This window comes from Carassius auratus, unplaced genomic scaffold (genome assembly GCF_003368295.1).
Source record: "Carassius auratus strain Wakin unplaced genomic scaffold, ASM336829v1 scaf_tig00216747, whole genome shotgun sequence".
NCBI lineage: Eukaryota > Metazoa > Chordata > Actinopteri > Cypriniformes > Cyprinidae > Carassius > Carassius auratus.
Window position 1 is genome coordinate 4,888 of NW_020528719.1, and position 22,057 is coordinate 26,944.

The window sequence follows — 22,057 nt, forward strand, 5'->3', positions numbered from 1 at the left end:
AGTACCTTTTTTTTAAGACTGTACATGTTTCCAGGTCTTTCTTTCTTTCTTTCTTTCTTTCTTTCTTTCTTTCTTTCTTTCTTTCTTTCTTTCTTTCTTTCTTTCTATCAACCAACCTGTTTGTTTCCAAAATGTAACCAAGTCACACGTGACTTGCACAAACACATTTTGAAACACTTTGACATATAGCTTTGTGGACGTGAACCAATCCAGCAAATGTAACAACTGAAGCATGTTTCAAAATAAAGAAAACAATAAATATGACCCTGGACCACAAAACCAGTCAAAAGGGCCAATTTTTTAAAAACTGATATCTATACATCTGAAAGCTGAATAAAAAAAGTTTTCCACTGATGTATGGTTTGTTAGGATAGGAAAATATTTGTCCAAGATACAACTGTGTGTACAGTATATATATATAGAGAGAGAGAGAGAGAGGGAGAAAATCGCCTTTCAAGTTGCCCATATGAACTTCTTAGAAATGCATATTACTAATAAAATGAAGTTTTGAGATTTACAAAATATCTTAATGGAACATGATCATTACTTAATATCCTACTGATTTTTGGCATTAAAAAAAAATCTATAATTTTGACCCATACGATGTACTGTTGGCTATTGCTACAAATATACCTGTGCTACTTATGACTGGTTTTGTGGTCCTGGATCATATATACATGTCCTTTTAAGAGCTTTGTTAGCGTCATTCAGTACTAGCTGAGTTACAGAAAAATCACAAATGTAATACCAGCAATGGGATTAAATTCTGTGAGAAAAGCACTTTATAAAATGTATACAATTATTAATAGGATTCACACAAAAAGAAAAGGTATAAATGTCATGCCAATAAAGAGAATAGTTCACTCTAAAATGAAATTTCGGTTATCACCTTCATGTCCCTCCAAACCTGTATTACGTTTTTTATTCTTCTGCAGTCAAAAACAAAACAAAACACAAAAACAAACATTTCTAAGAATATCTTAGTCGATTAAATGACAACTTTTCATTTCTGGGTGAACTGTATGTATGAACTGTATGTATGTAATGTTTGATGTTCTATTTTGATATCTACTAAATAATTTTACAGGAAAAATCGAAACAAAACTGACTCAGCAGAGAATATGAATCATAATAACTGATCATGAAGGCGACTATTATCATGTTTCTCTGTTTGAACTATCTATATTGATCTATTTATAGGACTCGTATCAGCTCCACTGCACAAGCGTACATTACTGATAATCTGATCCTAGGCGATGTATCCACTCCTGACCTGTATGTTTGTGGTAATTGCCTCAGTGCACATGATTCGGGCTAAAAAAAGCACATGCACACACCGCTTGACCTTTACAGTCAAGGCTGTAGAATCAAAGGTGTACTCTGGGATTTTCACCCTTTGCCCTAAAAAACATCATGTGTGCTTGCAAGCATCACTCACGTCAGCTCCACTGCCCTCCCGCAGGTTATAGGTGAGATCGTGCTGAATTTCGCTGACAAATTTCTGGGCATATTCAGGATAGAGGCGCAGAACTTCTCGCAGTCCCTTTAGGCTGATGTACTGCAGGTCACAATACGTCAGTGCTTTCACGTTTGCGTTGGTCTTTATCACCTGCTCTTTCGTCAGCGAGTCCGATCCGATCAGGTCCCCCTTTCCTGTTTGAGAAAAGCATATAGAAGTTAATTTTTGGCTAACACAGGCTTTGTCATGCAAAATTCATAATATGCTTTTAAAGTTGGATATGCATGTTAGATCCCTCCAGTCTTTTGTGTGAACATGTTCAGACAAGTAAACAAAGACCGAGTGTGTCAATCAATGCTGAAGTTCTAAGGAAAAACTTTTTGTTCTAGGTTTGAATATGAGACACAGGAGGGGCACACGAGGGAGCACAGAGGCTAAAAATATATTCTGGTTTGGTGCAAAGGGACTATGAAAGCACTGACAAATTCTGAAGTGTGCTGAAGTGTCAGAGCACTGCATTCTGGGAAGGCAGACCAGTTGGAGACAACTGAGTTCAGCAGTGCTGGGAGAGAGATGGGTGGTAGACCATATGTACATCTTTCATCAAGTAAGCAGGTGTGCTAATTATGCAAGGTATGTGTGTGTATGACTTTGCATGTTTGTACTCTCAGTTTTCAAGAGCTCTATCTATATTGTCTTGGAGATAACATGGCAAAACTTAATAGCTGCAGGTTGTTTTACATTTTTCCTTCAACTGGCCAAAGCACCTTCCTTTCTTATTTCTCCTTTTTGTTGCTATTTTACCTCTTGTTCTCTTCTACTTTTCTATGTGAGCAAAAACATGACTGTACGTTGACAAGCAAAGTTGCCATATATTCTGCCAAAACTATATTTGAAAACTACTTCTCAATCAAAACAATAAGAACATATAAAGAAAAATTGCATACATTTTACTTCTGAACTGACATTTCCCTGTTCTTGTTAATTATTGATTTGTTAGCAGATCCAATGATTCCATATTTTCACTAAAATGTTTACATGTGACCTCCATTGAGACCATGCAATTAAAATGGACTATTCTCATATTTTTATGGATTTTTTTTTTTTTTTTTATGTGCACAATCTTTAATCACAAACAGACAAACAAACAAAAACTTCTTATGGCATGCGCTTCGGAACGGTGGCTGGGTAATAAATGTTGTCCAATGGCCAGATGAGTTTCAACCTTTTTCCTTAAGCAACCACTCACATGAAACATTCATCCACTCAGTTTGCATTTCTATTTTTTATAATCAATTACCACCCCACATTGTTTTTGATTTGTCTATTTGTTTATATAGTGTGCCACAATAGTAAAAACAATTTGGTCGCAATGACTATTTTATATTGAAGTTATAGTTAAAGGTTTGCTAATAGTCAGAATTGGACCTTAACATAAAGTGTGCCCTTGTCTTCTTTTCCCACTAACCTAAAAGATTCACAATACTTCTGCTTTTTTATGATGGTTTATATATGCCAAAAAGCAGGAAGTGTGCATAGGATTGTAGCAAGAAAAACTGCTGGTAAAATTTAAATTAGTTTAAAAATACAATTAAAAAAACAACACCATTAATATACATGAATGAAAAGAGTCATTCAAGATTATATTGTAAATATTTCTTGTGGCTTTGGTGTCTAGAAGACATCATTAGATATGCAAATGCACGCATGAATCACTCAGGATCTGTCATTGCTGACTGCATTTGGAAAGGTCAGTGGGAAATGGAGTCAAAGTTGAAAGTGTTGAACTTTAAGCACCACATTACAGAGCTTGACTTGCTTTCAGTCATTCTAACAGTCAATCCATAGAGTTCAATGCATCAGGCAACACTGACATGAGCCATGTGACAGAACATTAACAGGAATCTCTCTCTCCATCTCTTGGTTTCCTTCCATCTTGATTTATATATCTGCTTTCTCCTCCTCTCTCCAGTTCTTGTTCTCCTCACAGCCTCGACAGACTGTAATTCTACAGTGCAATAACACGTGTAATCTCATTGCGAGGTGACATGAGTCTAGGAAGCCATTTCATATCACAGCTTTAATTAAGACAATCACTCCCACTCCAACCGCAGCTCAGAGACGTCTGGGTGTCTGTGTGTCTGTGTGTGTATTGGTCTAGATCCAAGTATAAGTGTTTATTGCTATCTGTCTTGATTAATCGTTCACTTTCATTTCAAGCTTTCATTTTTTTATCAGCCATTGCCAATTTGCTCGGTGTCTTTTCCTCCTGCTGTCTCTCTGTTTTCCTGGCTGTCGATCAGTTTGTCTCTCATTCTCTCTCTCTCTCTCCAGTGTTCTCCAGAGCCTCCTGTGGATCCTCGGGTCAAGCTGTCAGATCGATAACGCCACAGGAAGGTGCCATTACTTTGCGTGTGTGCAGGTGGTGTATTTTCAACATCAAACGCAGATCCTCCAAACACTGAACCAAACAGTCTCTCGGTGACAGTGAGTGGACGTGCAATGGAACACAGGCAGGCTATATGTGTGTGTGTGTGTGTGTGTGTGTGTGTGCATTCATTCACATCACTGCTCTTCCTCTTCCTTTCAAGAGATAATAGTTCATTCTTAAAGGTTGGATACATATTTGTTTGTTTTTTTGTTTTTTTAATTAATACTTTTCTTGAGCAATAATGCATAATGCTGTTCTTTTTAAACTCTCAATTAATCAAAGAATCCTGAAAACTGTGATAATAATGGTTCTCAAATCAGCATGTTATATTAAGTTCTGAAGGAACATTTGACACTGAAGACTGGAGGCTGACAATTCAGATTGGGCATTACACCCATAAATAAAATGTTGAAATATATATATTTTTTAATTAAAATGTATTATTATCTCACAATATTACTGATTTAACTGTATTTTTTTGTTCAAACAAATGCAGCCTTGTTGAGCATAAAACTTTTTTCTGAAGCTAATAAATATATTATATTCAGCTTACTAGGTTTTGGAACATCTTTAATATGCAGAGTGAAAGATTCTGTCTGTCTTGTTTTTATTTCTTCTGTATGGCATGGTCTTTTGCCCATTCCTTGATTCAATCCCTCCCACATTATTTTCCACATTATTGTCCATGTGTGTGGAGATCTATGGTTCTCACCTTCATATGTCAGCCTGTATTAATAGTCAAAGCACTTTAATAATGCATTGACCATCAATTATTAAGTGTTTGAGAGAGAGAGGTGGATGTGGCCTAGCAGCATGCCAATATTTGATTTGATCAGAGCAATAGAGTTCAGGCATTTGGAGATAAAGAGACCCACATACACACACACACACACACACACACACACACACACATACAGGAACCTTTAGCTCGGTAAGAGCTCTGGCTCATCGCTTACTGTGACCTTTTGAGAGCCTTTATTTCCAGATTAACTGTAGCCACTGTACAAGAGGGGGTTCGGATATGACAAATAGTTTATTTATGATGGAAAACTGTAAGCATCTGAATTATTTTTTGTCCTTTGGTATGAAGCAGCTTTTAAGGCCACTTGTCATATACTGTATGAATTTTATAATCCTTTAGAAATTGTATAATTCGGTACAAATCATGTTTTTTTAAAAAAAGGTATGGCTCAAATTGGGAGTGTGAGGATGTGTGTTGAGCAGCTGCTCCACGCTCAGATGAAATGAGAAAAACACAGTAAAAGTTTCATAGTCCATCTATGGTCACAGCTGCTGTCTTGCAGTTTAAAAAATAAAACAAAAACACAAACAACGAAACGCTATGGCAAAGAGGGTCCTGGGTGACTAAGCTAAAAGAACACAAAGAGGCAGAGAGAGACTACATAAAGGATGAGTTCATTGAAATCCAGTCCTAATACCCTCAAAGGCATATGGATGATGTTTGTGACAGCGCTGCATTGATACATCTTAAAGAAGACAGCATTTGTTCATTACATGAACCTATACACTCTAGTTTGTCGCATTAGATAAGGATTATGAAGAAATCCTTGGATTATGAAGAAATGAATGAGGTTCTCCCCGTTCCTGTGTGTGTTTGTGTGCTGCAACAAACACTGTGTACAGTCTCTGAATCTAAAATACATATTCATTTGACATTTGCATCTTCTGCCCAATTCTTAATCCACAATATATTTTTGTTTCATCAGCTTTGGAACAAGGGTGAGTGTATATTGACACATTTATATTTTAGGTATCATTCACATTTAGGTTAGAAGATACTTCATTAACCCAGCAGTTTATCAAGATTCATTCTGCTAACAGCTGAAGGCAGTTTGGCCTGCTCTTATCGTGCTTCTAGAAGCTTCCCAGCAAGGTTTTTGGGAGGCCATTGTACTGTGTACAGCTCCCATAAATCCTTTCAGATGAAGCAGAGAGGTTTATTATTATTATTATTATTATTATTATTATTAAATGATCCACAGACTCGGTTTATGGCAATGATTTCCATTTTAAATTAAAAACCCGGGCTTTTCTTTTGTTTTTCTATTTTTTTCTTTCATTGACTTCTTTTTCCCCTGTTGTTCATATTATTATTATCCATGGGCTTGTAAAGTGAACTGATTGCTGCTTCATAACACCCTGAACGGTCCTATGTAAAATAAGCCATTAGGAATAGCTCTAAAGGTTATTAATTCCTAATGTATGTATCTGTTGTGGCTACCATACATTTATCTTTTGATTTATATTTCATTAATTCATATATGTCATTACACACGAGGCACAGACTTTTTGTTAATAAAATCAGACAATTTTAATTTAGACTGGGCTTAGTTGTCACGATGGCTTCAAATATCTAGTTAAAAATAGACAGTCATCGGTTAGAATATTTTTGTGATATTTTGCTATGGTACTTTTTTCATTTTGATGTTTCATAATCTTGCTATTTGAAATGCATTATTCTCAAATCAGTCTCAATATATGAAAGATTAACTTTGGCCCAACACGTGTTAAGTATGATGCAATTTCAATTTGTCCTTTCTCTTTGGAGTGTTATAAGCTTATGGTGCATTAAAGTCTCAAAACCAAAGATATATTCTTTATATATTCTTTTTTTCTTTTCTGGACAGTAATAGGTGAAATGTACAATATTTCTTTGTACACAAAACAACTACCTTTCAAATATGAAGAAATATTCACTTGAAAAGTGTGACAAGTGGCTCAGGTGTCATTGCATTTCTGCCTCATTAACATGTTGAGTATTTATCTAGTAGATGTCCTTATGGTATGCTGTACAAGATCATGTGATTAAAAGAAGAAAGAATACATTTACATGGAAGTTATCTATGATTCTATTGTTATTTGTCATCAAAAGTAACTTGCAGGGCAGTTAATGCAGTAACCACAAGGCTAAGTGTCTCGCCGAAGGACACAATATAGGTCATAAAATCATGAATTCTAATGAATACTGGGTTTCACATCTGGGCTGCCTGCCGAGCTCATTAAGCTCTACAATACCATAAAAAGCACTGACCTTTTCTAATGCTGTGCATAGAGAGATTCACACATTTCCAGAGATTTACACAAAAGAAAAACAGTTCAGTGCTTGACTCTAATTTGAGTGGCTACACTATATTTTCCTGAAAATTACTATGTGCATCAGATTTCTGTGTATATGTCAATATTTTTCTTCATATAAGTGTAGAGTGGAGAGTATGTAAGGAATATAAATGTAAGTTTGGGGACGACAGATGGAATGGCAATAACATACTCCATGTAATTACAGGTACATGTGAGCTGGATTGCTAATGTCTCTTCCGGCATGAAAGTATAAGGTAATGTCAGGATGCAGGATACATATCTATACCAGTTCTAGGTAAAAATGTTCTTAGGTTAGACAACTGGTCAAATGCAATATAGCCAATGGGGAAAATTAAGACTTTGTAGGTATCAGATGCTGTTATAAAAATCCCAGAGAGCTATCTATACTTAGAAAGCATTTGAAGGGATATTTGCAAGCTGAAAAGTACGCTGCCTTCTAAGATATGCTGTTTTGGACATATTTAAATGCACATATCCACAGATCCTTTACAAGTTGTCATACCAGTTTAGAGAAACAAAGCTTACTGTATAAATGTTTCATTTCATTCATTTGGAAATGATACATAACACAAATGTTTAATCCAAGCAAAATTGAGTATTTTACCCAATGTGGGTGTGTGGTATGTATTTTTTATGTTCTATGCTATACTAGTATTGTTTTGTTAGCTTATTAACATGCTAAATTTAAATATCTCAGACTGTGTGTGAGTCGACGAGCCTCCTGTGTGCTTTGAGTGTTTCGGTGTTAATAATATTGCATATATTGGGCCTGTACAGTTCATGGTAATATTATATAAATTGCATTTTATTTAATTTTATTTAATTTTATTTTTAATTAATTACTCACCCTCATGTCATTCCAAACCCATAAAACCTTCGTTCATCTACTGTATGACCCTGCATAGACAGCAAGGGAACTACCACAGTCAAGGCACAGAAACATAGTAAGGACATCGTTAAAATAGTCAGAAAGCTCTCAAAAATATCTTAATTTGTGTTCCAAAGATGAACGAAGGTCTAACAGGTTTGGAATGGCATGAGGGTGAGTAATTAAAGACACAATTTCCATTTCTGGGTGAACCATCCCTTAAAGATGTGGTCACACATAAGCAAAATATCAGTGTAATTTTGTAGCAAAAAGGTCCATTGTCAATAGTGTAGCAATGCATGAACACAAAAGTCATTAAACAAAACAGCATTCTATTGGTGAGTGTGAATTTGTGTTACCAACTTGAATACAAGTCAAATCTGTGTGGGGGAAACTTTTAACGTGAATCTCCTGACTGCACAGATTCAGACTGAAATGACTGTTCTCCGCAGGTGAAAATCGCTGAACAATGGTAAATGTAACCACACAAATAGAAGGTAGCTGCTTAGACAGGCAGCTCACTATGTTTTGGCATGTCATGTATTTGCAAGCACATTAGAGAAACCACACATAACCTCATCATCAACAGTAGCTGAATCTCGCAGATAATATATGCATTAATATGCATAACAAAGGAAGACAAGTAATGAGAAAATGAAGCCAATGAGCCAACAGTGTGTGTGTATAATGGGGGGAGGGGGATAGTTACTGTTCAATAGACTTGAAAATTATATGGGAATCCTCCTCTGAAACAATAAGAACTACAGTGGGAGGATGAGATTCATTGAACAAGTGTGTGTGTGTTAAGGTGCTTTAAAAGAGCCATTATTTAGCTCATTTATGATGTCTTACAACTATATCAATGGATAGTGTGTGTGCACGTGTGGGCAGTTTTATTGTATTGGCCTGTTTCAATATCACACAGGAAGCACAATTAATAGTGACAGGTAGGAGGAATTTAAATGGGCTTTGAAATTGCTGTGAAATTGTAATATAGGGGCCACTGAATAAGCCAGCATGACTGACACACAGAAATGCATTTGCACGAGCTGTATAGTGCTAGAAATGACTTTTGAGTCTGAATGTAATTGTTTTGTTTGTTTTTAGTTTTCCACAGTTAACAGCACATATTATATCTGGGTACCTTAATCAGGTAAGTACTAATAAAAGTGGGTTTTTTTAGTGGCACCAATGGAATTGCAATCAGTTTTTATAAGCCAGCTGCCGTAGTGTTTAAAAATTGTTTAAAACACAATATACAATGTGATTGTGTGTGTAGGGTGAACTCAGGTAAATTTGGACAACTTTTCCCATTGGGATGACTAAGAAAAATGACCCTAAATGATCTCTTGAACCCTACTGTTTGTGTGTAATCTTACCCAGTATAGCTAGCACAGTGTTGTCCTTGAGCACTTCCATTGAGCCTGAGCAGACAAAGTAGATGGCCTGCAAAGCGTCACCCTGGCGAATGAGGAACTCTCCTGGAGCACAGAAAGAGGTTTTGATGATGAGCGACAGCGAGCGCAAACACCCTCGACTGGCCGATTCAAACAGAGGCAGCTGGAGCAGCTCTTTATTCAGGTGCATGGCAATGTCAGCCCGCAGTTCATCTGGGAAGTCCTTCAGAAGCTGGGAGAGGACAAAGAGATCTTTTAGTTGAAGTACTTGCACTTACTTTTACTTCTCATGCTTGAAAACCATACAAACTTTCTATTTAGGGTTGATTGTCAAGGAAACAAGTGCTGCAAAGAAACTGTAGATCAGTCTTCTACTTAGACTTTAATGGAAGGTGATACTGATATCAAAGAGAAGAGACATTTATGAGTTATGTAACTAGTGTTTTGAATTGGGCTAATTAAATGCATTGTGAGTGTAAGATGAAATCCCTTGTTTATGAGCAGATCAGAATTATGGATGAGAGGTGAATGGAAAGAGAAAATAAATCAAATGGTAAAAGATATGAGTGATTATGAAACAGAATGAGAGATAGGGAGCATGGTGAAGTGAAATGCGAATAAAAAAGGATAATACACTTTAATCTTAGACAGATGCATCAAATCACACCAGTGATAGCAAGAAGGCCATTAATTAGCAACGCAGATTGGACTCAACTGTTGTAAAGAAAAGGAGCTACAATTACACAAATGTAATACTATTAGCATAATGTTTCATTACAAGAGCTTATCAGATTTCCTATATTTTGACCTGTAAGGCTACGGGTTAATGGGAGATCCAGCATAGAGAAATGATGAATGCAAAATGCATTGCCTGTAAATGTTAAAAACATGTTCTCCTGGATCATGGAATATTGAATGAATTTTGCCAATTAGCAGGTCAATAATGTATTTTTAAAATAACATGCTACTCTGTACTCAATAATTATGATTTTACTATCAAAATAGGATCAATAGGATTTTGGCCAGAGCAAGTCAAACAGTTAGAATTTTAATTACATATTATTTTTTCCCATGAAAAGAGGTACTGAGTTAAATGTTTGTACCTCAGAAGAGGCACATTCTAAATACATTACACGTCTATGTCATATAACAATAACATTCCTTAAAAAATCTAATTTCATATTCATTGAATTCTATATACTTCATTTTGATTCATTTTATCTAATGGCTATTGCTAGAAAATAGAAAATCGCAACCCAAAAGAAAAATAACTGAAAATGAATCAAATCATACAATCGTTTGACATCCTGAGGTTGAAGTTTCTGAATGTTAACTGACCGCTAGAGAAAATGAGAAAGAAGCTACACTACTTATGAAAAGGGGAAGTTCAACAAGTGTCAGGGCTACTGATCCTCTCAGCATCAAGAAACCAGGAAAACCCACCAAGTGTTCAACGAGCAGATTAGAACAGCATATATAAGCCCGACATAACTGAGCATATCATCAGCACCTTCAGTACAATTGTTTGCACATGATTTATAAATTGTGAAATTGTTTTGACAATTCATTCATTTGTGCACACAAATTATTGAAAGAACATGTAAAAGTACTACCTCACTGACATCGATGCCATTGTTGACAGACCATGTCGTCTGAAAGCACTCCAGCATGCGCTGCGCAAGGGCCTTGGGAAGTCGATGCACGCGGATGAAATCTTTGAGGTCTTTGGTACGAGTGTGATAGAGCGAGCGGCGTGAGTACATCCTTTGGATAATGGCCGTCACATTACCGAAGACCGCAGCGTGCATGAGTGCTAGAGAAAAACACAACAAACAATCATTCCAGGTGAATTACTGAGAGAAAGCAAGTCGTTTACACATGGTCTTAACATGCATCTCCGGTAGGCTAATCACTTTTTTATCAGGCAGTTGCTTCCTAGCAATTTAGTCACACCCAGCTAGCAAACTGTAAAACCATTGTTCCGTTGCAATGATGGACTTTCCTTCTATGTTGTACATCAGCATGCATTCAAATGAAGAGAGAGAATGCATTCAGATTTTATCAGGAGTGAATGTTTAGTTATTTAGTGAGAAGTGGATCAGTTTTAACATCTTGCTCCAGCCTCTTTTCTTTCTATTGCTTGATCTCAGAGTGAGTGGAATGCATGCTAATGATTTGCAATGCAAGTCCTTTTCAGTTTAGTGTCCTCTGCATACATTATGTTCAATGCAACTCTTTTCACTCCACCAAACTCTGTATCATCTTTTATTTGTTTAACATTGTGAGCTTTGCCAACATGAGTGTAAACAATCAAGAAGGATTGGAGAGTACTCATGGAGTGCTAATTGAAGTCTACACAAATTGTTGCGGAAATTGCATGCCGCTCTTCTGTTCAAGAACTGTGCTCATCATAAGTGGCTGCACCTGGGTTATGTGCCTTTTGAGTGCTTGGATGTGCTTTGCGATGAAATCCGTGAAAATCTTCAAATTAGGTGAAATAGGGCAACAGAAATATTAAAATCTAATAATACCTGTTTCAACCACCTTATTCCTGTTGGAAGTACAAATTAGTTATTTTGCTGAATTGTCTCTACAAGACAGGAGTGAAATTTTATGGAGACATTTTTTCTTTATTCTTATTTCATTGTGGTTTCAAACTGTGCAACAGATATGAACTCAAACATCATCAGATTATCCAATACCAAATTATTTGAGCAGTGGTTGCCACATGAATTTTATACTTCCTTTCATAAATAGAGGCACTTAAAAGGCTGATTAACAATTTCCAAATGTAAAGCTGTTCTTTCACTGACCATTAGTATTATTTTCTTATTTACCAAATTGTGTTTTTAAGCATATTATACAATATTACTTTGTGTGACCTTGCAAATTCACCAAGTTCTGAAATGTTTTGAAATGAACTGAATCAAATTGAACCAAAGTGAATTGAATTCATTCAAACTTACTCTTACGTACAAATTTTAGTTTTATTTATCCTAATGGATTTTGGCAAAATTCTTTTATCCAAAGAAATCAACTGGGTCCATAACAAATTTGGTCCCATCTGAATTTTATCATATGGACTTCGTATGGGAAAACTTATTATCTTTACATGTTTTGCATATTTTATATTGCATATTTGCATAGAGTCATGTAGGCAGAATTTTCTTTTTGGGGTGAAACATCCCTTTAAATGAAGCATAACTGAGAAGTTTATTAAGTCTAACCTAAAAAAGCAAAATTAAGCTGAGCTTAGCAAGCTGAGAAGTAAAGGTTTCATCTGGGATGGGTGGTACACAGCATATTGTAGTCTGGATGATATATAAACAATATGCTTACTTGTTTGATGTAATTATGGTAATTTTTAGGCATGTCAGTGTTCCCCAAATACCCTCAGTGTGCATGATCTCTGTGTGTGGGTAGGAGCCCAGCTGTCAGCTGGCTGGGACAGTAATGGCCCTTAGTGGTAGGATTTGGTGACAGATTGGTTCAGTGTGCATGTATGTAAGTGTGTATGGATTCAGCCATCCTCATTTGGCCCTCTTAAGTGCAATGAAGCCTGTGTGTCTCTCTCTCTTCATGGCCCAGAGGAAATGCCTTAAAATTCAGTCCAATGTCATAACATCTCCCTCAAACCCCCACGGGGCACATGCAGCTGAAAAATCATTACATCTGTCTCAGCACATAGCAAGCCGCTCCAAATCTGTGGAAGTCGAATCCCAAAAGTCAGGTTAAAAGAAAACAGCTAAGAGAGGCCAAAATAAGCAGCCTTCTCATAAGAGTTAAACAGTTTAGGAGGTATAAATGATGCCAAAAAATCCACACAAATATTCCAACACTAAGGTTTTGAACCTTGACAAATTAAGACACTGAATTGAAAATTTCAAGTCACTCGTTTTGCAATTAAACATGAAAGCAACATGTCATTAGACAAATAGCATGTTGTCCATTAACATAAATTGGAAAATACAGGAATATTGGACAGATAATTACTCAACTGTCACTGATTTTATAGTTGAAGATTTAGAGGTAGTTAAAAGATGGTCAATAAACCTTATCTTCAAATGTGTTGAAGACAGAGATAATCAATAGCTAAGATTAATGAATAACATGGTCAAAGAAAATGCTGGTGCTTTAAAAATGGAGCCCTTTGGGAAATGTAGTTTAAAAAGTAAATGAGGTCAAATGGTTTACTAAAAACTGCTTCAATAAAGCAAATGCACCTCTGTGTCTTATCTTATGAAGAACGCAGTTCTTAGGGAAATTCAAGAAGTTAACAGGAAGTTTAGACCTTAGGGAAAATGCAAACATTAATGCAATTTTTGTAGACTTGCCATCTTGTAGCCTTCTTTTGCATGTGTATCTGAAGTATACATAATTCTAGGGAGTATTATGGTTGAAATGGGTTTTCAAGAGTTCCCTCTAACGTTTTGGGTTAAAATTAGCTGATTTGTTTTTCATTCTATCCTAAATTTGTGCTATTCCATATAAACAAACTCATCATTTTATAGTGTGGGATGGTGAAAGCATCTTATTTTAAGTTTTAAATCATCACTGCTTGAGGGGACTAATCATCTTTCTGAATATTGATGTCTGGTGGGAGTGGGAAAGATAAGAGAGGGAACATTTGGATCCCCCCAAGCCAAGAGAAGTTATTAAACCATGTCTTTAACACAAAGATTAACGAAACAAGAGTGGGATTCTACCAGAGAGGCACAAATACACTTGTCCCAGTATACATGACATTCACATTTTCAACCTTCAAGATTTAATAATCCTGTTTAGACATACATCCTTGTTAGAACTGTAATTCTACAAAATGCTCAATATCTTATTATCTATATGGTTTCCCAAATTTCTGATCCTAAAAATGCAGACTTGGTGAGCATAAGAGACTACTTTCAAGAACATAAAAAAAATATTAAAGACACCAAACTTTTAAACAGTAGTGTATATAGATATTTTAAACGCATCAAGACAAAAATAATGCTTGAAAAATTAATTATCAATATTTAGAACTAGGTATGCATGATATTGGATTTTTGCCGATATCCGATATGCAGATATTTTTCAACTCATTTTGGCTGATCGGTGATGCCAATAGCAATATATTTCCTTTTGTTTGGAAACAACCAAGTCTCCTGTGCTGAAATTCTAAGGTAATTGCTTTTAATTTGGGTTAGTTTTTAACAAGAACTTATTTGTTAGAATTAAATAAGCAATAATGAAGTTCTTTTATAATGACTGTACACTGAAGCTTTCAAAATAACTATAAATAAACTATGTATCAATCGCTGCATTTTTTATTTTTTATTTTTTTTGAAAGACAAAAACCCTACATTATGGTAACCTAATAGTGACCTTACATTTATTATTTTAAGATTTTAAATTTGTAGATGGTCTAAAGCAAAAGAGTTTTAAAAATTCTGAAAATCTTTTAGAGCTCATAATTTGTTTTAAAAATATAACATATTACACATTGATGAATAAATCAGTATATATAAACTTATTTAATTTACAAGTGTCATGTTTGTGATTTTTGTATTCATGTAAGCTATAGCTTCTGACCTTTGAAACATGCTCATGATTTTAACATCTACAGTTGAGGTACAATCACAATGACAATGAACCGACGCAAGACAGAGCACACTTGGAGACCTAAATAGGGGAAACAATCAAGACACGACAGGTGGCACAGATGGGACAATCAAGACACGACTAGGTTAACAAGGGGGGCGGGGCAAGGGAACGAGACAACACAAGCACATGGCCCAAAGACAAGGCCATGCGCTTGTACACAAAACAAGGGTCTGTCATGATCCTGCCTCAAGACTAGGAAAAATCAAGGACACGAGGGCAGGATCATGACAGAACCCCTCCCTTAAGGAGCGGCTTCCAGACGCTCCTCAAGGGAACATCAAACACGGGACATGACTGACATGACAGACTGGGACACAGACACAAACCAACAAGACATGACTAATAATAACAAAGGCAAACATGAAAACACAATGGCAGGGTTAGGGTGACATAACAAAAAAAACAAACAGGGAAGGGGAGGGGGCGGGACCACAAAGTTCATGGGGGCAGACCAGGGTGAGTGGGTGGGGCAGGAGTTTTAGAAGGACAGGACGAAGGCTGACGACGGGGGGTACGGGCAGGTCTGGGTGGTGAGGGGCGGGGAGGGGTCTCGGGACAACTGACAGGGGACATGACGGGAGCAGACAAGGGACGCGGGGGCAACACTTACGGGACGCGGGGCAAGACTTACGGGACGCGGGGAGACGACATCTACTGGACACGAGGGGACAACATCTACTGGACACGGGGGGACAACAGGACACGGGACACCTACGGGACACGGGGCAACATTAACGGGACACGGGGCCACATCAACGGGACACGGGGCCACATCAACAGGACACGGGGAGACAACGGCTGGACACTTAGGACTTCTGGGGACAGGGTCAGGGGACAAAACAGGACTGACGGGGACTTCTAAAATTTGGACAAGACGGGACAAATAATCAGAAAAAGCTTTAGCAGCTAGGATAATAGGCAGCTCCTTATGGGATGAGACCGACTGTACAAGAGTCTTTGCTGCAGAGTCGGCCGCGGCTCTCTCCTCCGCTCTCACGACTGCAGCTCTCTTCTTTGCCGGCTCGGGCACGCTCACTGTTGCTGGCTCGGGCACGCTCACCGCTGCTGGCTCGGGCACGTTCACCGCTGCTGGCTCGGGCACGCCAGCTCTCTCCGCTGCTGGCACGGGCACGCCAGCGCTCACCGCTGCTGGCACGGGCACGCCAGCGCTCACCGCTGCTGGCACGGGCACGCCAGCGCTCACCGCTGCTGGCACGGGCACGCCAGCTCTCTCCGCTGCTGGCAAGGGCACGCCAGCGCTCACCGCTGCTGGCACGGGCACGCTCACCGCTGCTGGCTCGGGAGGAGACAGGGTCACAGGACCGGCAGGCCCCTTCTTCTTCCTCTTCCTCCTCGGGCGCGGTGCAGAGGCTACAGCTGGGTCAGAGGCGGGTTGGGGGAGTTTGGTCTCGGACAGGGCAGACTCGGACGCCGAAGACTCTGAAGCCGACTCCCATGAAAACCGTCTCCCTCGCTTGTTGGGGAGACTGAAGGTAGTGGGAGGTGCCTCAGGACTCTGGGGGGGACTTGCCTGATCCCCCAGGGTTGCCACGGCCAGGACACGACCCTCTGGGACCGTGGGCAGCTGGGTAGGTGGGGACCTCTGGGGCTCCTCCTCTCGCCCGCTCGCTCCGGAACGACCTCCCCTGGTCCCCCGGAACACCACAAGGCGAGAGCCCTCAAAACAATCTCGCTGGCTGGCTGATGCCATCCAGCATTGCCTCCTGTCTGCTGAGTTCCTTTGTGGTCGGTTCATTCTGTCACGGTTTTGGCAAGGGAGGAACTCAGGTGCAGACAGGGATTCTCAAACAAAGGGTTTATTACAAAAAGGGGAAAACAAAACCCACGAGGGGGAAAACACGGAGCAAGGTAAAGACTAAATAACTAAAACAGGACTGGACTGACAAGATAAACAAGGACTCAAAATACTAACTATAAACACTCACGGTAATACAAGGACTTCAGCGGGTACAGCACAATCTCACACACAATCACAATTGCAGAACACAGTTGAGGTACAATCACAATGACAATGAACCGACGCAAGACAGAGCACACTTGGAGACCTAAATAGGGGAAACAATCAAGACACGACAGGTGGCACAGATGGGACAATCAAGACACGACTAGGTTAACAAGGGGGGCGGGGCAAGGGAACGAGACAACACAAGCACATGGCCCAAAGACAAGGCCATGCGCTTGTACACAAAACAAGGGTCTGTCATGATCCTGCCTCAAGACTAGGAAAAATCAAGGACACGAGGGCAGGATCATGACAATATCAGCATAATGTTTCATATCAGACTGATGCCGATATTAACATTTAAAGTAATTATCAGCCGATTCTGATATCGGTCCGACAATATTGTGCATCCCTATTTATAACACAAATCTATACATCCAAGAATTAAAGCATTATGAATCCAAAACTCAAAACCTTTTAAAAGCTTGTAACCGTGTTTTCTTCCACTTACCTCCAATCAGCATGGTGCAAATAGAGAAGATCTTCTCTGAGTCAGTATTCGCTGAGACATTGCCAAAGCCCACGCTAGTCAGACTGCTTAAAGCGAAGTACAGCGAAGTCACATATGAACTCCGAATAGAGGGCCCGCCTCCCAGTACTGCTCCAGTCTTTCCTGCATCTGAAGTGCCCATCGGCCCTGCTCCTGTTGTGTTCCATTGGCTCAAGTTCCACACAGACTCATGTCCCACCACATCAGTGCCATTCCACTGGCTTGAATTGACCACCAGTCCATCCAAGATGGTGGGGCGCAGCGAATCAGGAATGAGGGATGCAAGAGGGGACAGAAAATAGGGGGTGCCCAGACGTTTACCCAGCTCATGCAACCAGCCTATGAGAAAAAGAGAAAATTTATTCAATTGGCATATGTTTTGACCTGTGAAATTGTTGAAATTGTCTGCAATGTTCATAATTTGTCACAATTTAGTTATTGTTTTATTTATATATATATATATATATATATTTTTTTTTTTTTTTTTTTTTTTTTTGAGTTTCGCACTATGACATCCCAGAATGCAATGAGGTTGTCACTTCAAAATCGTTTTCAGTGAGTGCATGGCCACTGTCCAGGGTTCTTAGGTCACTGTCAGAACTGAGTAGATATAGAGTAACTGTCCTTGTCCATGGTGCTGAATCTGAAAAATTTTGATTATCAGTTGGTTCGCAGTAGGCGGAAAGTTTGTTCCCTGCGTGACTGGTTCTGTACATTTTCTTTTCTCTCTCTCTTTTCTCCCTGCTTGTTTATCTATAAGTGTCTAGTTTGGATGTAGTAGAGGTACTATATGTGTCATTAGAAGTGATATTTTTGAGAGAACCAGAAAAACTGACACTGAGACAGAAAGAAGTGTGAAAGGTCAGAAAGGGAATGATGAAGATCGAGGGGGAAAAGTGCCAGATAACCTTTTGCTAGCGGCTGTCAGGCAAGGTTTGATACACAATCACACATGAAAAAGCCTCCTTCACAAATACACAAACAAACACTCACTTTTCTCATTTACACAGCGACCAGCTTCAGTTTACATGACCTTATGCATGCACACATACACCAGAAACCTGGGTCATTCCTTTCCTGACATATAAACATATCCAAAGTTTTCCTTTTGGTGTCTGTAATTTGTCTACTTGTGGTAATAGGCAGAAAAGTGTCCTTCATATATCCTGGACACCTACAGATATCTGCTTTCTAATAGTCCCTTTTTATCATGCTACTATGTGCTGATTTGTTCTTATGTCCATCTTTTTTTTTTCTTTTCTTATTTCCATCCTTGTGCTCTACTTAATATCTACAGTGTTTTAAGATAAAGATTTCCATGGTTTTGTTCAGATTAAGGATTGTTACGGAGAAGAATGCAGCTCCATTTCCATTTCTCTTTTACTTTCTAAAATTACCTTTTGACCAGACAAAGGAGTATATAAAATAACTACTACTGCCAGTACTATGTAATAGTGCCATTATTGAGAAAGATTTGATATTTGATATTGAATTGGCTTCAAAGTCAGTGTTATAATTGCCCCAATTACACAAATGGTATTAACCCAAAGTATCTCAAATGAGAGCACACCTCAAAGTAATAATATAATTGGTTTAATACTTGATATTATTACACAATAGTTCACTTTTATACAGTGCTAATGGTTTTAGATAGAAGGAATAATGTGCATGTAAAGGACCTACATTGTTAATATTTTAAATAACTAGATGCTATCTTCAACTGTTTCGTTTTAATAAAATAATGTTCTTCACTCATTTTCAGGATTACACTTTTCAGTTTTTATAAATGTTACAATTGCCCCAAACTCGCAGCCATGACTAAAATCTCATATAGTAGCTGCATTTACATTAACATTTAACATTATTTGCTGTATTATTTACATTCAAAGGCATCAAAAATAATATTTGCTTGTGTGTGTGAAAGCTGTGGATGACTGGTCTGGCTGGGGGAAGCTGATATGTATTAGAGCGGGTGTCTCCTCTAGACACCACTGAGATTTATGCAAGATTTTCTGTTACATTATTTGTGTAAAGTAAAAAAAAAGAAAAAAAAGAATGTGGTTTAGACAATTCAATTGCACTTGATGACAGAGGGCATAATTATCTATGAAAAACAGCCATCAGCCAGTGCTTGACAAGCTTACCGTCTCTAGAATGAATAGAACAAATGTAAATGTAATACTAGCAAAGAGCATTGCAGAAGATTAATTTATACCAGTAATGCCTCTGATGGAGCCGGCTTCATAAACATATACATAACATATCCTGCTGTTTTTTTTAGGAAGGAAATGAAAAATGGACAAATTGTGTCTCAAACCACAAAGACTACCTTAGGTTGTAAATCACTGCTGGAGGAAAAGGGACAAGTAAACAAGAAAGATACATCTGAATATCTAATATATCTAATGTCAGAAAACAAGCTATATGTCTGATATAGTTATGAGGCGCACATTATTTATTCATGACATGGAAAGGGAGCCAAAGAGAAGCCCAAGGGTAATGACATAGGTGACCAAAATTAAAGATAGCTCTTTGAGCAGCGAGAGGTCAAGTAGAAAGGGAAAAGATTCCTTCAAGATAGTGTTAGCTAGGGTTAGGGGTTAAATAAAAGGGAACACTCCAGCAGGAATGTAGGAACCAGTGTTGGGTGAAGAAGGTGAGGGAGATTGATGTGCATGAAGAGGATATTAAAATGCCTGTAATAATAAGACTAAAAGCATAATACATTTCTTGCAGTGGGGGATCTCTGTTCTCTTTCAAACCACTTAAGAAGGAATCAAGAGTTTTGACTGATTTTACGGTATGATTTTTACAGCCAACTTGAAAATCCTATCTAGTCTCTCAAGGTCTGCTGGGCAGCTAGCCATTAAAAAGAACAGCGTTCTGCTGAGGTGAGTCCAGTGAAGTGAGCAATATGGAGGAAAAAAAAAAGATCGAGAGGGAAGCACAAAGCAACCAGAGTTCAATCAGCTTCTGGAGGAACCATCAGAGAAACCTTTCATTGTTGATACAGCAAAACTCCAGTCCATTTACAACCTTTATGGCCCTATTTCCAATGCAGATAGACAGCACTACTCAAAGCTACTTCAGTATTTCATTATCATTAGGGATGCAGCGATACCACTTTTTTCAGAATGAGTACGATACCGATACTTTCATTTTTGGTACTTGTCAATACCAATACTGATACCAGTATTTTCACAGCATTTTTTTTTTTTTTTTTTTTTTTTAAACGTTGGCTAAAGAGACAAAATAAAAATAATAGTAAGAAGAAGAAGAAGAATCATGTTAGTTGGCTTCATTTAGCTAACAGATATTTCCATCAGATATTTCCACACTTGATTATACCTGTTAAAATGTATTGTATAAGCGTTTGTTACTTTCACTGTTCATTTTAATGGAGCCTCAGAGCTCCTCCATCTCAGAAACTGAATAATACTGTAATCACAAAACATTCAACAAACTCGTTATACATTATATGAGTACAGGTTACTATTTCGGGGACCCTCGCGTGCAAATAAAAATCATAATTTTAAAGCAAACTAAACACGTTTGCATTGGTGCAGAATGAGAGACATTTCTTGCCTAGTGCATTACACAGTCTGCTAGTTTCACTTCTGCTTTAATCAATAATAAATATTGTTTATAGTGAATGCCCCTATAATTTTTGTTTGTTTTATATTGACGATTTAGTAATAATCCAAATGCATGGGCTAATGGAGTGAACAGCAATCATGATCATACAACAGAAGTGTGCTCTCTCTCTCTCTCTCTCTCTCTCTTATACATCTCTCGCACTCCTCACCATCAAATAACTTTAAATAACTGTTTTGCTTGCTTTCTTTTTACATATCTGATCGAACTACAAACTACATGCAGTGATGTCTGTGAGATATTCACTTGAATGTTTAATATTATATTAATTACTTGCATGTACTTCATAGACGTCCTTAATCTATAATAACTCGATTCTTCTCTCTGTTGTCAGTCTTTCTTTTTCTGGACACAGCTCTATTCACACGCTGTGTGGGTATCGGCTTTTGATATTGGGGCATTTTTACCAGTATCGGTATCGGTGCATCCCTCATTATCATCAATAACACTGCCCAGAAAGGCAAATAATAATAGCTGTAAAGAATCAATCTAAAACCGGTCTCAACAGATATAAAACTGGTTCATTTCCAAATTCTACATTTGCCATTTGAAAGCTGAACTGTCACACATTTGAGACTCGTTAAATGTTGGATGTGTTCCATGCTAAAATATTCCATCTGATGTGCAGAATGCTACAACTTCCATTTCCACTAGCAAACTAGACGTGTCCTGACTCACGTGCTTAACATTTAATGGCTGGAAAATTTAAAACTGGGTGAGAGGGAATGTAGCCGTGCAAATATCTACAGATTATATTTATACCATGTTAAAATAGCAGGGTGTTCTGCTATTTATACCATTTACTGCAAATAGTGGCAATTATCTGCACCTCAGTAATGTAGTACATTATAAAACAGTAGCCTATGCAACAATAACTTATTGAGTCTAATTTAATGCATTCCACCTTATTATATAAACATACCCTTAACTTTTTGATTATTTGCTTAATTTTCATTGAAAATAAATGCTTTTCTG

The 22,057-nt window shown here is 38.0% G+C and overlaps 1 protein-coding gene across 1 annotated transcript in view; it reads right to left on the reverse strand.

The window, feature by feature from the left end:
• Positions 1 to 1,137: 1,137 nt before the first annotated feature.
• LOC113098937 (potassium voltage-gated channel subfamily H member 8-like) overlaps positions 1,138 to 22,057 on the reverse strand; it is a 32,908-nt gene continuing 11,988 nt past the window's right edge. The window contains exons 7-10 of the mRNA XM_026263986.1: positions 17,390 to 17,767; positions 10,889 to 11,088; positions 9,258 to 9,507; positions 1,138 to 1,653 (exon numbers count right to left, since the gene is read on the reverse strand). Coding sequence (XP_026119771.1) covers positions 1,412 to 1,653; positions 9,258 to 9,507; positions 10,889 to 11,088; positions 17,390 to 17,767 — 1,070 coding nt within the window. The 3' untranslated portion in view covers positions 1,138 to 1,411. The remainder of the gene's footprint in view (positions 1,654 to 9,257; positions 9,508 to 10,888; positions 11,089 to 17,389; positions 17,768 to 22,057) is intronic.